Raw genomic sequence first — 14,692 nt, forward strand, 5'->3', positions numbered from 1 at the left:
ATGCTACTTGATCCCTGTAAGGTGCCTCTGCCTTTGGTAGATGAATTCTGTATGTACATGAGTTTAGGAACTGTCCAGACAGCTCTCCAGGCGGTGTTGGTATTGTCTTTCAACATAGTGGAATGAAGGAGAACTAACTGTATCTATAGCTCATGTGTGTCGCAGCACCCTGAGCCTGTCCACCTGTTTTAAGTCAGCGTCCATGACTGTGTAAGTTACAATGACATCTAATTTAATGTTTTTGTCATTGTCACATGTAGAGGGATGTTTCATGTCCTGGCATTTCTCCAGGAAACAGAAGGCCCTGAAGTGTTTGGTTGCTCATCACAGAAACTTTCTCTGACCAGTATTCTTTCTGAATGACTGAAGTGTTTGTAGATTTATCAACCCCTTTTCTGAAAAAGGTTGCAACACATTTCTAATGAAAAACCAAGGTGGAAAACAGCTCCTATCTTAAAAGGACACCTGAACTCCAGAGCCATGGGAGTGGCTGCTCCCTTCAAGGCCCTCCCAAACTCCCCATGTCATGGTGGTGACCCCAGTGCCCCTTATTGCTGTGAAGTTCTTCATTTGATGTTGTTCACTTTGTTTAACCTTTCAATAGTTTTAGTAATAAAAATGTAAATGTTAATTACTTTTGTTTTATATAACAGACTTCAAAGTCTTCTTTAAATGAATTTGGGTAACTTATTTAAATGAATATGGGTAATATCACTTTTTTTCTTTGAATCATAAGGAGATCTGACACCTGCTTCTAGAGTGTCTGAAGACAGATACAGTGTACTTACATATAATCTTCAAAACAAATGATATTACTATGGAATAAGGAATGAACAAAAGAGGATAAGCATGGATTTATGGAATGATATCCGTGTGTCATTTTGACAGGGGATAAATTTGGCTGTTTCGTTTGTCTAAATGATTTAAACTTAAATATGTTGAGTAAGGAGGGAATTTCAACTAGGGAAATTCCTTTCTATAGCCATTTGAAATAGTCATATTTGGCTTGAAGGCTTCAGTATATATGTTTATTACCTTTAATATATTTATACTTTGTTTTGCATTGCATTACATATTCTTAATAAATTTTAGTGTTATTTATCATTTCTTTTTTCATTTTCTTATTAGATAATTTCTTTATTTACATTACAAATGATATTCCCCTTTCTCATTTCCCCTCAAAAACCACCTATCCCATCCCCTCCTGCTGCTCACCAATGAACACACTCCTGCTTCCCTGTCCTTGCATTCCTCTAATCTGGGGCAATGAGCATTCACAGGTCCAAGGGCCTCTCCTCTCATTGATGTCTGACCTGACCCCCCCCAAAAAAAAACAGGAAATAGAAAGTTATTATTAAAAATAAAAGAACATTTGTGGGAATCACCATCCCTGACCTCAAACTATACTACAGAGCAATATTTATAAAAACTGTACACTATTTGCACATGGACAGACTTGTCCATCATTGGAATAGTATTGAAAACTCAGAAATATAATCATACAATTATGGATGCTTGCTCTTTGACAATGAATCCAAATTATACAATGAACAAAGGAAAGCATCTTCAAGAAATGGTCCTAGAATAACTGGCAATCATTACGGAGATAAAAGAACCTTGTGAGCTTGCAAAAAAACTTAAATCCAAATGAATCAAGGATCTCAGCATAAAACCCAATACACTGAATATAATAGAAGAGAAAGTGGGAAAGAACATCAAACTCATTGGCATGTGATAAAATTTCCTAAATAGCACTCCAGTAGCTGAGGATCTAAGATCAAGAATTGATAAATGGGACCTCATGAAACTGAAAAGTTTCTGGAATGCAAAGGACATGGTTAATAGACATACCAACAACGAGCAGATTGGAAAAAAAAATCTTCACTAACTCAACTATCCAAAATAAATAAGAACTCAAGAAGCTAATTTCCCATTCAACTCAATCAAAAACAGGGTATAGAACTAAACAGAGATCTCACAACAGAGAAATCTCAAATAGTTGAGAAGCACTTGAAGAAATGTTCAAAATCCTTAGTGATCAGGGAAAAGTGAATCAAAGTGATCCTGAGATTCCACCATACACCAATCTGAAAGGCCCGGATCAAAAACTCAGGTGAGAGCACATGTTGGGGAGGAGGTGGAGAAAGAGGAACACTCCTCTATTGCTGGAAGGATTGGAAAACGGTACAACCACTCTGGAAATCAATCTGGAGCTTTCTCAAAAAACGGGAAATAGATCTAAAAGGAGATTCAGCTGTACCACTCTTGGGTATATACCCAAAAGATGCCCCACCATGCTATAGGGGTACATACTCCACTATTTTCATAGAAGTGGTAATTTCCCCAGATGTACCATATTGGAAGAATGAATTCAGAAAATGTGATTCTTTTCCACAATGGAATACAATTCTGCTATTAAGAATGAGGACATTATGGATTTTCAGGCAAAGGTATGGAAAATAGGTATAGAAAATATTGTCCTGAAGTAGGTAACTCAGACCCAAAAGGACATGCATGGTAGGAACTCACTAATAAGTTGATATTAGCCAAAATGTACAGAATACCCAGGATTCTGCAATCCACAGAACTCAAGAAGATAAGCAAGATGAGGGGCTCAAGTGAGATCCTCAGTCACACTTGGAAGAGAGAAGAAAGCAATCATGGGGAAGGCGAGACTTGGGAGACTTCTAGGAGGGAGAGAATCCAGGGAGGGAAAAGGGAACATGATTAACTATTTGTTGGGCAGATGGGGAAGCAGGAGTGAGGCTCTTTGGTCCAGAAGAAGGAATGCAAACAATCAACCTTGGAAGGTAAGAGGTGGGGGGGACCTTCTAGAATGTAACAGAGACCTGTGGGCTAAGAAACCCCCAGGACTCATATGGAGGAATATTAAATGTAATATATAACAGAGGGGAGAGGGAAGTTGTAGAGTTCGCTTCCAGGAGAAAGACAGGGGATCCAGTGAAGAGACAGGGAAAGCATCCCATAGTAAAAAATTCTGACCCAAAATTGTTCCTGTCTGAAAAATAATGACCCAAATTTTTCCTGAGGGAAAAATGGAGAAGAATGTGAGGGAAAGAAGGTCCAGTAACTGGCCCAAAATGGGATCTAGCTCAGGGGCATGCTCCAAAACCAGACACTATTTCAGATGCCATGGTGTGCTTACAGACAGGAACCTAGCATTGCTGGCCTCTGAAAGGACCAACAAGCAGCTTAAGGAGTCAGATGCAGATACTTAGACCAAACCAATGCACAGAAGCTGGGGACTCCTGTGTTTGAATTAGGGAAAGACTGGAAGAAGCTGAGGAGGAAGATGACACCAGAGGAAAACCAGCAGTTTCAACTGATATGGACCCCTGAGATCTCTCAGACACCTAACCACCAACTTGGTAGTATATATTAGCTTATATGAAGACCCTAACACATATACAGCAGAGGACTGCTTGCTCTTTCCTAGGTGAATGAAAATACACCTGACTCTTGAGAAACATGAGGGCCCAGGGAGTGAGTACACTTAGTTGGATGGGATGTAGAGGTGGGGACAACATCCTAGAGACTGTGGTGGACAGAGGAAGAATGGGAAGAGGAACTGTAGGAGGGTGGAGCAGGAAGGTGATAAAGACTGGACAGTAAAAGATTAAAGATATTTTAAAAGAGAGATAAATAAGGTAAATTCACACTTAAAAGTTGTATATCATTCAATCCTTTTGGAATATGTTTGTAATATATTTAGTATACGTGGCTTTTCACTTGGCTTCTACTTACCACAATAATGAGTGACTCTGTGCTATGTGCTTATATAGGAGGATCGTTTTATCAAAACATGAAGGACTACTTCTCTAAGTCCACATAGTGTAAGTGTAAATTAGGCTGTATCCATCCCGCCTAAACCAGAAGCATAGAAGATGCCTTGAGCAATTTTCATGCCAACATCACAACAACCTTCTTCAGGTTTTTCCTAGTGCTGCTCTTTTACCTGCAAATAACATAATTTCACTTTTCTCAATGGATGAATAGTGTTGGATTGTTTAAATGTGACATATTATTACAACCTGTTCTTCAGGAGATAAACATGCAGGCTGCTTCCAATTTCTAGTTATTAGAAATAGAACAGAAGTGAACCTATATAAGTAAATATCTGTTGTAACATATAGTGTCAATTGCATATATGCCCAATATTGGTATAGCTGGATCTTTTGGAATATCTATTTTCATTCTTTTGTGAAAATTCCACCCTGAATTTCACAGGGACTCTTCCAGTGTTCACTCAAATCAACAGCAAATGAGTCTTTTGCTGTTCCCATCAACCTTTCTATCATTTGCTGTCTTTTTAAACTAATCTTAGACATTCTGACTAGAGTAGGATAGAATCATATAACTATTTTCCTTTGTGTTTTGCTCAGCACTGACAGAGATGCCTTAAAATCCTCTCATTAACCTTCAGAATTTTATGTGGAAGAGGAAACAAAAATATGTACTCATGTATTCTAATAACAAAATAAGGCAATGCTTCTTTCTCAATTTTTCATTACTTATCATAAAAGGAGTGGAATTATATGAAATATTATCTCCTACACACACTGATATTATCATAATCATTTCTATTATATTATAAAATATAGTGAATCTTGACTAATTGACCTGAGGAAGGAGAATGAGTGGAAGGAGGAACCTGAGATTATGTCAAGCTAAAGAAACACATGTCATAAAACCACACTTTTTTGAACTTCCTGTCTCCTAAGTGTACTGGCTAGTTTTGTGTGTCAACTTGACACAGCCAGGAGTTATCATAGAGAAAGGAGCTTCATTTGGGAAAGTATCTCCATGAGATCCAGCTGTGGGGCATTTTCTCAATTAGAGATCAAGTGGGGAGGGCCCCTTGTGGGTGGTACTACCTTTAGGCTGGTGCTCTTGGTTTCTATAAGAGAGCAGGCTGAACAAGCCAGGGGAAGCAAGCCAGTAAGAAACATCCCTCCATGGCCTCTGCATCAGCTCCTGCTTATTGATCTGCTTGAGTTCCAGTCCTGACTTCATTTATTGATGAACTGCAATGTGGAAGTGTAAGCTCAATAAACCCTTTCCTCCCCAACTTGCTTCTTGGTCATGATGTTTGTGCAGGAATAGAAACCCTGACTAAGACACTTAAGTGTACATCCTGGAATCTATACTGTGTTTTTATATGCTGGAAGAAACACCAAAGGGAATCAAAGAGATTCCTATAGCCCTCTCCTGATCCAGCCATAGTAGGTATATTTTCATATACAATACAGTCACAGGTTCCATTTAGGCTTACTCCAATCCATAATGGTGAGGAAGAGGAACTGTCTCAAGATTTTCTCCAAACCACATTATTTTCTTCACTTTGAGTCCTGAGAGTCTCTTACCTCCCATGTCTCTGGTACATTCTGGAGGTTCCTCCCAACCTCCTACCTCCGGTGGTTGCCTGTTTCCATTTTTTCTTCTGGACCTCAGGCTTCATTCCTTTTCTGTCACCCAATAACAGATAAGAATTCCTTTTCCCCAAATCCCCACCTGTCCACTTTCCCTCCCAGGTCCTTCCTACTCCCTTGTGATTGCTTTCTTCTCATTCCTAATGGTACTGAATCATACTCACTTGCGTGCTTCTCCTTGTTTATCTTCTTGAGTTCTATGGACTGTATCTTGGGTATTCTGTATTTCTTTTATTTCTTTTGATTTGTGGTTAATATCCACTTATTAGTGATTACATACCATGCATATCTTTTTGTGTCTGAGTTACCTCATCAGGATATTGTCTAATTCCATCCATTTGCCTGGAAAACTCAGGATGTCCTCATGCTTAAGAGTTAAATAGATCCCCAGAGGATTCCCCACCATGTAATAAGGATACATGCTCTACTATGTTCATAGCAGCCCTATATATAATTGCCAGATGCTGGAAAGAACCCAGGTATCCCTCAACAGAAGAGTGGATGCAAAAAATGTGGTATATCTACACAATGGATTACTATTCAGCCATTAGAAACAATGAATTCATGAAATCTTAGGCAAATGGATGGAGCTAGAAAACATCATACTAAGTGAGGTAACCCAGACTCAAAAGGTGAATCATGGTATGCACTCACTAATAAGTGGATATTAACCGAGAAAACTGGAGTACCCAAAACATAATCCACACATCAAATGAGGTACAAGAAGAAAGGAGGAGTGGCCCCTTGTTCTGGAAAGACACAGTGAAGCAGTATTCGGCAAAACCAGATCGGGGAAGTGGGAAGGGGTGGGTGGGAGTACAGGGGGAGAAAAGGGGGCTTATGGGACTTTCAGGTAGTGGGGGGCTAGAAAAGGGGAAATCATTTGAAATGTAAATAAAAATATATCGAATAAAAAAAAGATTTTTCTATCAAAAAAAAAAAGAAGAAGAAGAAGAACGGAGGAGTGGCCCCTTGTTCTGGAAAGACTCAGTGAAGCAGTATAGAACAAAATCAGAACAGGGAAGTGGGAAGGGTTGGGTGGGAAAACAGGGGGAGGGAGGGGGACTGATGGGACTTTCGGGGAGTGGGGGTCCAGAAAAGGGGAAATCATTTGAAATGTAAATAAATATATCAATAAATTAAAAAAAAAAGAAGAAAAGAAAGAAAAACAAAAGAGTTAAATAGATTCCTTTGTGTAAATGAACCACATATTGTTTCCATTCTGCTATCTGGGACATCTTGGTTGTTTCCAGCTTCTGGCTATCACAAACAAGGCTGCTATGAACATAGTGGAAGACATAACCCTATGCAACAGTGAGGCATCTTTTGTGTATATTCACAAGAGTGGTATTGTAGGGTCTTCAGGTAGATCTACTTATGCTTTTCTGAAGTCTCCAGAATGATTTCCAGAATGGTTGTACCACTTTGCAATCCCAAAGGCAATGGATGAGTGTTCCTCTTTCTGCACATTCTTGCCAACATTTGTAGTTAGCTGAAGTTTTCATCTTAGATATTCTGATTGGTGTAAGGGAGAATCTCAGGGATATTTTGATTTGCCACTCTCTGATCACTAAGGACTTTGAAAATTCTTTTTTTCTTAAAATTGTATTTCCCTCTAATTTATTATGTGTGATAATTAATGCTGATCATTATTGGAATTTTATTTATAACTTTCTCTGAGAAAGCATTCTGGGCATGACTCTGAGGATATATTTAATGTTATTAGATTCTGTCTATACTTAAGTAACTGAAATGGTCAAAGTAACAGTACAAATGGGATCTACTATTCCTGTCATAGTTACTGGTATGTATAAAAGGACAGAGCTTACTGAATATGAGGATTCATTTTCCTCTGCTTCTCAACTAGGTGAACAATTTCACTACCTATAAACTCCTGACATCAGAACTACTGTATGATGATAACTTGAGCCTTCAAATAATGAGCTATTTTTTCTAATGTAAATAATTTTCTAGAGTTCCTTTTCACAGAAATAGGATAATATTACTTTTTAAAAAGTGTTGCTACAATGCACAGGAGTGAGTTTGATTTTATTGTATTAATAAATTTTGACTCAGTCATGGAGAGTGCTTTTATAGTTAATATTTTTTATTGAATATATTCTTCATTTACATTTCAAATGCTAAAACCTTTGCTGGTATACCACCTCCAAAAACCCCCAAACCCTCCTCCCACATCCTGGCTCCAATTATATATCCCTCCACATGACCTACTCCCATCCACCCCCACCCCCCACTGATTTCACTACACTGGGGCATCTACTGAGCCTTCACAGAACCGAGGGCCTCTCTTCCCACTAATTCACGACAAGGAACTCCTCTGACATATTTTGGCTGGAACCATGTGTATCCCTTAGTTGTTGGTTCAGAATATGGGGAGAGTTTTATGTTAAGAATCTGGAAGAATTTGGTCAAATAACTTTCATTTATTGAGCAGTACTTAGAGTGACATTCTTTTGTAGTTTGGAAGAAAAAATTTATTAAGTGATTCTAGAGGACCTGTCACATGAAATCAGGTGCCTGATTAACAGAAGTGGAAGGGAGTACTGTAAATGCAATCTTCCAAATACTGTGTAGAATCAAGAGTCAGGCACACTGAAGTCCAAGCAATAACATAACTTAATAACATTCATTAAAATAGATAAGAATATGTAATACATAACATAAAATAATTACAGTGAGTGAAACTATTTGTAACAATGAAGTTAAATAAAAAACTGAAATTGTTTCTTGTAATAATCTCTTCTGCTATAGTTAAGTGGGAACTAGAACGGAATGTTGAAATAGCATGACCGGCACCTTCTTCAGTCATTAAGAAGTTTCCATTGTGGAAAGTTGTATGTTGATGTTGTTTCATTGTCCTCTGCTAAAGGAAATATAAAAATGTCATAGTTAAACATTCTCAGTTATAGATTCACCCCACTTCAAATAAGACTAAGTTATCAGTATATCTTCTGAACTCTACACAAAGAATTACTTGAGTTAACACTATATCTGATTTTGAAAGCATTGCCTATTAAGATTCTTCACATACATTTTGTAGTAAATCTGTTGCAACTTAATATATATACCAAATGCTACTTATTTGGCAAGATTATCTCTCAAACATCATTTTTTGTATAAGATAGCACAGCTTGTTGGCACATAGTTTAAGCTTATAGTTTAAACTCATGTTGAATGGATTTGTAAATAAAATAATTGATTTAAAGCAAACTTTTTAAAAATAATTTCATATCCAGAATATCATACAAGAATTATATACCATGGAAAGAAAGGAAAGAAATGTAGCACATAATATTCTGGAATTCATACAGGGTCTAAAAAATTCCTTTGTTGTACCTACATGTTTGTAAGTTTGTACATATGTGTGTGTGTATGTATACCTATGTATATATTCATATAATCATACACAAGTTAAATGTTGTTTAAAACACTTTTCCAATACTTTAGTATCATGATATGCTCTAATGCTGCTCTGTTATTTTCAAATTTATGAAATCAGGAAATGATGGCATCCTTCCATCTATTTGGTAACTTATTCAAATTCTCTTAACCTGTAGGGACTTCTGCATGAGGAGCAGTAGATGAAATCTTTAATTCTGCAGTATTAGCATTTAAGGTTTCCCACTGTGACTATCTATGGATTTTTTTTATAACAGCTGACTTATCAGCAGTATTTACTGACATCTTTAAGTCATTTGACTTCTTTTTATTATTGTCACAAATGATATGGTCCTCATCTCCAAATATATCAACATAGTTGTCAATCATGATTTGTAAATAGACATCTGTAATACCACAAGGTATAAACAAGATCCTCTATTATTTCACATAGTTTACCAAATTGAAATCCAAAATCGTGAGGAAAATAGCAGTTAGTCCAAACAGATATGAACCTGTGAAGTATCTGTCTGTTCAAACATATTGCAAAGAATTGGGGATCTATTAAGCAATGTAATGATTAAGAACTGATATGATGCTAGACTAACTGAATAAAACAAATTAATGACCTCACAGGTTTCTTGAATTGGTGATACTTTGCAGGGTGTGTGAGGAGGTGGAGTTTTCTTTTGATGGTTTGAATGGGACGACTGACTAATTCCAGAAATAATAATTTATGACACCATCTTTGTGAAAACTTTTGGGTGGATTAAGTGGCTTGGCTTCCCCATAGGAGGTTTGTCATTGGTTAGAATTTAAGGTGACAGAAGTCAGGTGCGATTTGCAGTGTCCTTTCTGTGCTTTGTGTTTGCTGCCTGAGTTGAGAGCTACCAGCTCTCTGCCTCCTGTTGGTTGTCCTACCTTCCTGCAGCTATGCTTCTCTGTCATGACTTTGAAGGACTGTAATCTGTCTGGATAGCTAATTCCCAAGTAAGTATTTACTTCTGTAAGTTGTTTTAGTCCAGCTGTTTTATTAAAGCAATAGGAAAATTACTAAGGGAAGAAGGTGGTGAGAAGAGGGATCTTAGGTGAAATAAACTGCCTCCAGATTGGGAAGTCTATGGGATATTGGCTTGATTAACAACTGAATTATTAGGGCAGAGATCTCCAGGATGGTGCCACCCTGGAGCTATTATTGAGACAGAGAGATATGTGGTGCAGGACAGGAGGCTGCACTCCTACACAGCTCCTGCTACATTCCTTGTGTCCAGGTTCCTGCCCTGCTTCAGTGTAGTCCCTGACATTTCTCAGTGGTTAACTGGTAACTGGATGTATACCATGAAGTGTAACCTGTCCTCCAGAAGTTGATTTCATCACTGTTTTATCATAGCAAGTGTAGCAAATTAAGTCACTTTCTAAATTGAACAAGGTATTCCCTGGGCTTTCCTATTCCATTTGGTTTTTTTTGGTTTTTTGGAGACGGAGTTTCTCTGTATAGCCCTGGCTGTCCTGGAACTCACAATGTAGACCAGGCTGGCCTGGAACTCAGAAATCCACCTGCCTCTGCCTCCCAAGTGCTGGGATTAAAGGCGTGTGTCACCACTGCCTGGCAACATGTAATTCTTATAGGTCTGCTTTTATATGTTACTTGGCCTTTTCCCCCTTGCAGCTTTTAATATACTTTCTTTGTCCTCAATATTCAGTGTCTTAGGTAATGTATGCCAAGGGAACAAAGCAACAAGTTGGAGAACCAGGGAGATTAATATAGGAAGACAGATGGTATCCACTGGAGTCCGGGACCGGGGAACAAGAGGCTGTAGTCAGTGTGCTATAGCAACGCTGGATGTGAGACTCAGCGATTTGATTTGCAGGAGCGGAAGGTGAGGTCAACATCTGCAGTTAGTTCACCTGCTTTCCTGCTTAGAATGTGTATTAGTGTTTTCTCTCTCTCTCTCTCTCTCTCTCTCTCTCTCTCTCTCTCTCTCTCTCTCTCTCTCTCGCTCGTGTGTGTGTGTGTGTGTGTGTGTGTGTGTGTGTGTGTGTTTCATTTGTTTTTGTTTGTTTGTTTGGTTTTTAAGACAGGATTTTTCTACTGCTTTCAAAAAACCAATTGAATGAGATATCTGGGGTCTGAGAAAGGACCACCTATTCTCTTGAATATTTTGTACAGAAACCAAGAATTTAACTAAAGCTTGGGAGGAGCCCTGTTACCCTCCACCCCCAGGGTTTCTTTGGGTACCTAAGGATATGCTTGAATTCACTTTATTGATCTTAAACTCAGAGATCTGCCTGCCTCAGTCTCCCAAGTGCTGGGATTAGAGGCATGTGCCAGCATGCAAAGGTAGTGGCCTGAATAATTTTAAGAAGGACTGTGTATTCTCTCTGGGCTAAGGCAGGTTTTGATATGCATGCTGTGCAGACAGTTGCAGGGAGTCATGAAGTCAGTCCGGGCTAGCTGCACTGAAATACATGTGTCATAGGAGTTTCAAGTTGCAGTCCTTGGCTCCTCTGAAGTGGAAAATTAAGGGTTCCCTGGAAAGTCCATTGTATTGGATGGCGTTTTGCTGGGGCAAAGGCATGAAGAAGTGTTTTCCTGGAGTGGACACAGGGGAAAGACTAAGGCTCCCTCGTGAAGGGACATTAAGCTAAAGCAGACACAGGTCAAAGGATTCTCTGCTAAAGACAAGCACACGTTAGTCTGCTTTACACCGTGTAACTGAGCTGCACTTGTTGGGATTCCATGGAGGGAAAGGCACCAAGGGACTTCTGGGGGCGTGCTGCAGTTTCTTGCTGCTTCGATGGACTTGGGCTGAGCAGCAGCCTGATTTCAGCTGAGTCAGACACACGCTGAGGTGAGACAACACACGCTGAGACAAGACACATGAAGGACATGTGAGGAGGCTGCCCTTGGTTTGCTTACAGAGCTAGATGCACGATGCCTGTAGGTCTTGCATCTTTGCTGATCTTCGATTCCCTGAGAGAGGCACAGCAGAGACCTTCCCTGGCTTACCTCAGGGTCCCTCCTGCTGACTCAAGCTGAGGCTGAGGCATGGCTGACTCTGCTAGGTAGTGCTGCGGACACTGGTTCATATTTGCTATCATGTCTCTATCAAACCGGACTGCTGATGTATCTGTGAGGTGTTTGGGAGTGGATTGAGCTACTGCTGCTGACCTGTGAACTGAACTGCTGATTTTCAGACAACACAGATGGGAGGTACTCCAAAGAACTATGTCTAATCAGGTCCATGTCCCCAATATTGTTTCCTTCCCATCACCTCTGGTTGGTGATGGGGTTAAAGGAAGGTTAAAGCATTTAAGAACCATCATTAAAAATAGGTTTTTAAAAAATTAAAGTTACACTCCTGCTTTCTAGTTACTGAGAAACATGCCTGGCTGTTCTGGAACTCACTGGGGAGACCACAGTGGCTTAAAACTGACAGAGATATGCCTGTCTTTGCCTCCTGAGTACTGGGATTAAAGGCATGGACCACCACCCCACCCAGTCAACAGTTCTTAGGAAGCTTTACTCATACCTGTCATGGTGCTGAGCCTGTGCCTTTTGTCCTTTTGACAGTGACCTTTGCCTTACAGCCTTTGTAGTTTTATGAGGTCCCATTTGTCAATTCTTGATTTTAGAGCATAAGCCTTACATGTTAATGTTTGATAAACTTTTACATAAACTCAGTAAACAGTTGTATTACAAAACTTCTGCTTCTTACCCCAGATAGAGAGCCCAAAACAGACCAAAGTATGTATACCACACAAGTACAGTTAATAAAACAGTGAGTTTTATTGGAGTTATTTACAGAAATACTGGTGAGAGCTTATTCACAGAAGAACAAATGATTCAAAAACTGTTGCACCATCAAAGCCCACCCCAGGACTGGCAAGAGCATGAAAATTTTGGGAACCCGAAACACTCCTTTCAGGCAGCTCAACATATTGGACAGAGAGCGCTTCCCAAGGGACGCAGTTGATCCACATCTATTTCACATAGCTGGGTTGGGTTTTGAGTCTTTGCAGCTTGGCTTGTTTGAGAGTGATTCACACAGCTGCTTGCCTTGTTTACTCTTTGGAAGAAAGAGCCTAGAAAATCTTGTTACTTTCAGGGACTCTTGATGCTAGTTGGAGTTGTTTCTCTTCCTGCTGAAAAAGAGAGTTCCTGTGGACTAGAAAGCTTCAGTCTCAGAGGAAACTGTTACAGAGTAACAGTGCAAAGCTAGAAGGAGGGTTATCTGAGGTATCTTGTGAGACAGTGCTTTAGAAAGGGTGGACACAACTTAAGTTAGTAATCTAAATAACAAGTACAAAGAACACACGGCCATGGTGATTCGAAGAAAAGGTTCCTCTTACATAACCATGCATGCCACAGATAGATGGGTTGAAATCAATCCTGAGAGTAATGATTTCACAGTTATCACTGTCCATTTTCTTTTAAGATATTTTCTCCAGATTTATTAGTCCTTTTGAAATGTGTAAATGAAATACATAGTCTTTCTATTGGTCCCTATACTCAGTGGAACATCATTTAAAAAATAAACTAATTTTTTTCATATACACAGATTATTTTAACAACTGTTATTGGCAATATTTTCAAACTGGAGGCTGCCATAAGTCCTACGTAGGTATGAGCATACCTACAAATAATATGCAGTAAAATTGATCACTAAATGAACCTCCAGTAATGATTATTGGAAAAAAATCCAAAAGTCCAAATACAGCTTATTCCCCTCAATATACAATATTCACAGAAAGAAACCACAACAGAAATGGAAAATGGGTTGATAATGGGATGAAATGGGTTGAAAATGGATGTATCTGACTCTTGGTTAGGAGGTGTGAACTAGTTTTAAGACAGTAATCTACCACTGATTAAATACTTATTTTGAGGTATATGTGATGCCAATAGCACCTTTTCTGCTATATTAATTTCTGCTAAATTATGCCTCCTTCAAGGGAGGATGTGATGTGTCATCAAACCACAAGTTTCTATATGCTTCAAATCTACCTAAAAATAAATTTAGTAAATCTAATGGAGTTTTGAATAAATAATATCTAATGTAAAGATTTAGAGAACTTGGTAGTTTCAAGTACTCTTACAATGTACTTGGGATTTAAAGAGTTTCTACCAAATTCAGCTGTAGATGAGGGTATTGTGAGGTTTTGGAAATTCATATTTTCCTAACATCTCAACCATAACATACCCCCTATAGAAGCGGTAAACACCCTGCCTGGACAGCTTTCTTACACCAGAGTGAGAAGGTTAGTCTCTGCAGCAAGCACTCCTTCATCTTCTCCTCTGCTGTGCTCCAGCGAAGATCAGTGCAGTCCCCTGGCGCCTTTTACTTGTGGATCTTTGCTGACACTACTTGCCTAAAGTCTGTACTTCTAGCTCCCTGTCTGCTCCGACCATCCACCCCTGCGTTCTCCTGTCTCTCTCATTCTGAGGGCCACACAGAACTAAGGAAGTCATGACAGCCTTTACCCCTGAGTGCTTTGCTATCCATACCCCGTTCTCCCACAGTTATCTCAGCAATGTCTATGCACAGGAGTCCTGAGTCCTGCATTGCTTTTGTCAGGTTTACAGTTTCAAACAGCAGGGAACCAATAAAATGTACTCAGTTAGGTGTCCCTAATTCTTCCTCATGATTAGATTCAAACTATGAATTTTTATAGAAATATTAGGTCTCATGTCAGAAGGTGCATGATAATGAATTTTTCTGTTGGTGGTGACATTAACCTTATCTATTTTGAAATGCTGACTCTCAGGTTGCCCCTAGCAAAGTAACAACTTTTCTATTTGTAACTAGTAAGCATCTTGTGGAGAAGTGCCTATGACTACA

At 39.1% G+C, this 14,692-nt stretch overlaps 1 protein-coding gene across 4 annotated transcripts in view; it reads right to left on the reverse strand.

Annotated features, from left to right (window-relative positions):
* Positions 1 to 7,710: 7,710 nt before the first annotated feature.
* Positions 7,711 to 14,692, reverse strand: part of LOC127666992 (zinc finger protein basonuclin-2-like) — a 46,643-nt gene continuing 39,661 nt past the window's right edge. For 3 of the 4 annotated variants that reach the window (XR_007973758.1, XM_052160003.1, XM_052160004.1), the window contains one exon: positions 7,711 to 8,334. Coding sequence is in view for 1 of the 4 variants with exons in the window: in XM_052160003.1 (XP_052015963.1) it covers positions 8,101 to 8,334 (234 nt within the window). In the remaining 3 variants the exon portion in view is untranslated. The remainder of the gene's footprint in view (positions 8,335 to 14,692) is intronic. The other variant, XM_052160005.1, reaches the window with a different exon arrangement.

Source organism: Apodemus sylvaticus, chromosome 16 (assembly GCF_947179515.1).
Source record: "Apodemus sylvaticus chromosome 16, mApoSyl1.1, whole genome shotgun sequence".
In the NCBI taxonomy this organism is placed as follows: Eukaryota; Metazoa; Chordata; class Mammalia; order Rodentia; family Muridae; genus Apodemus; species Apodemus sylvaticus.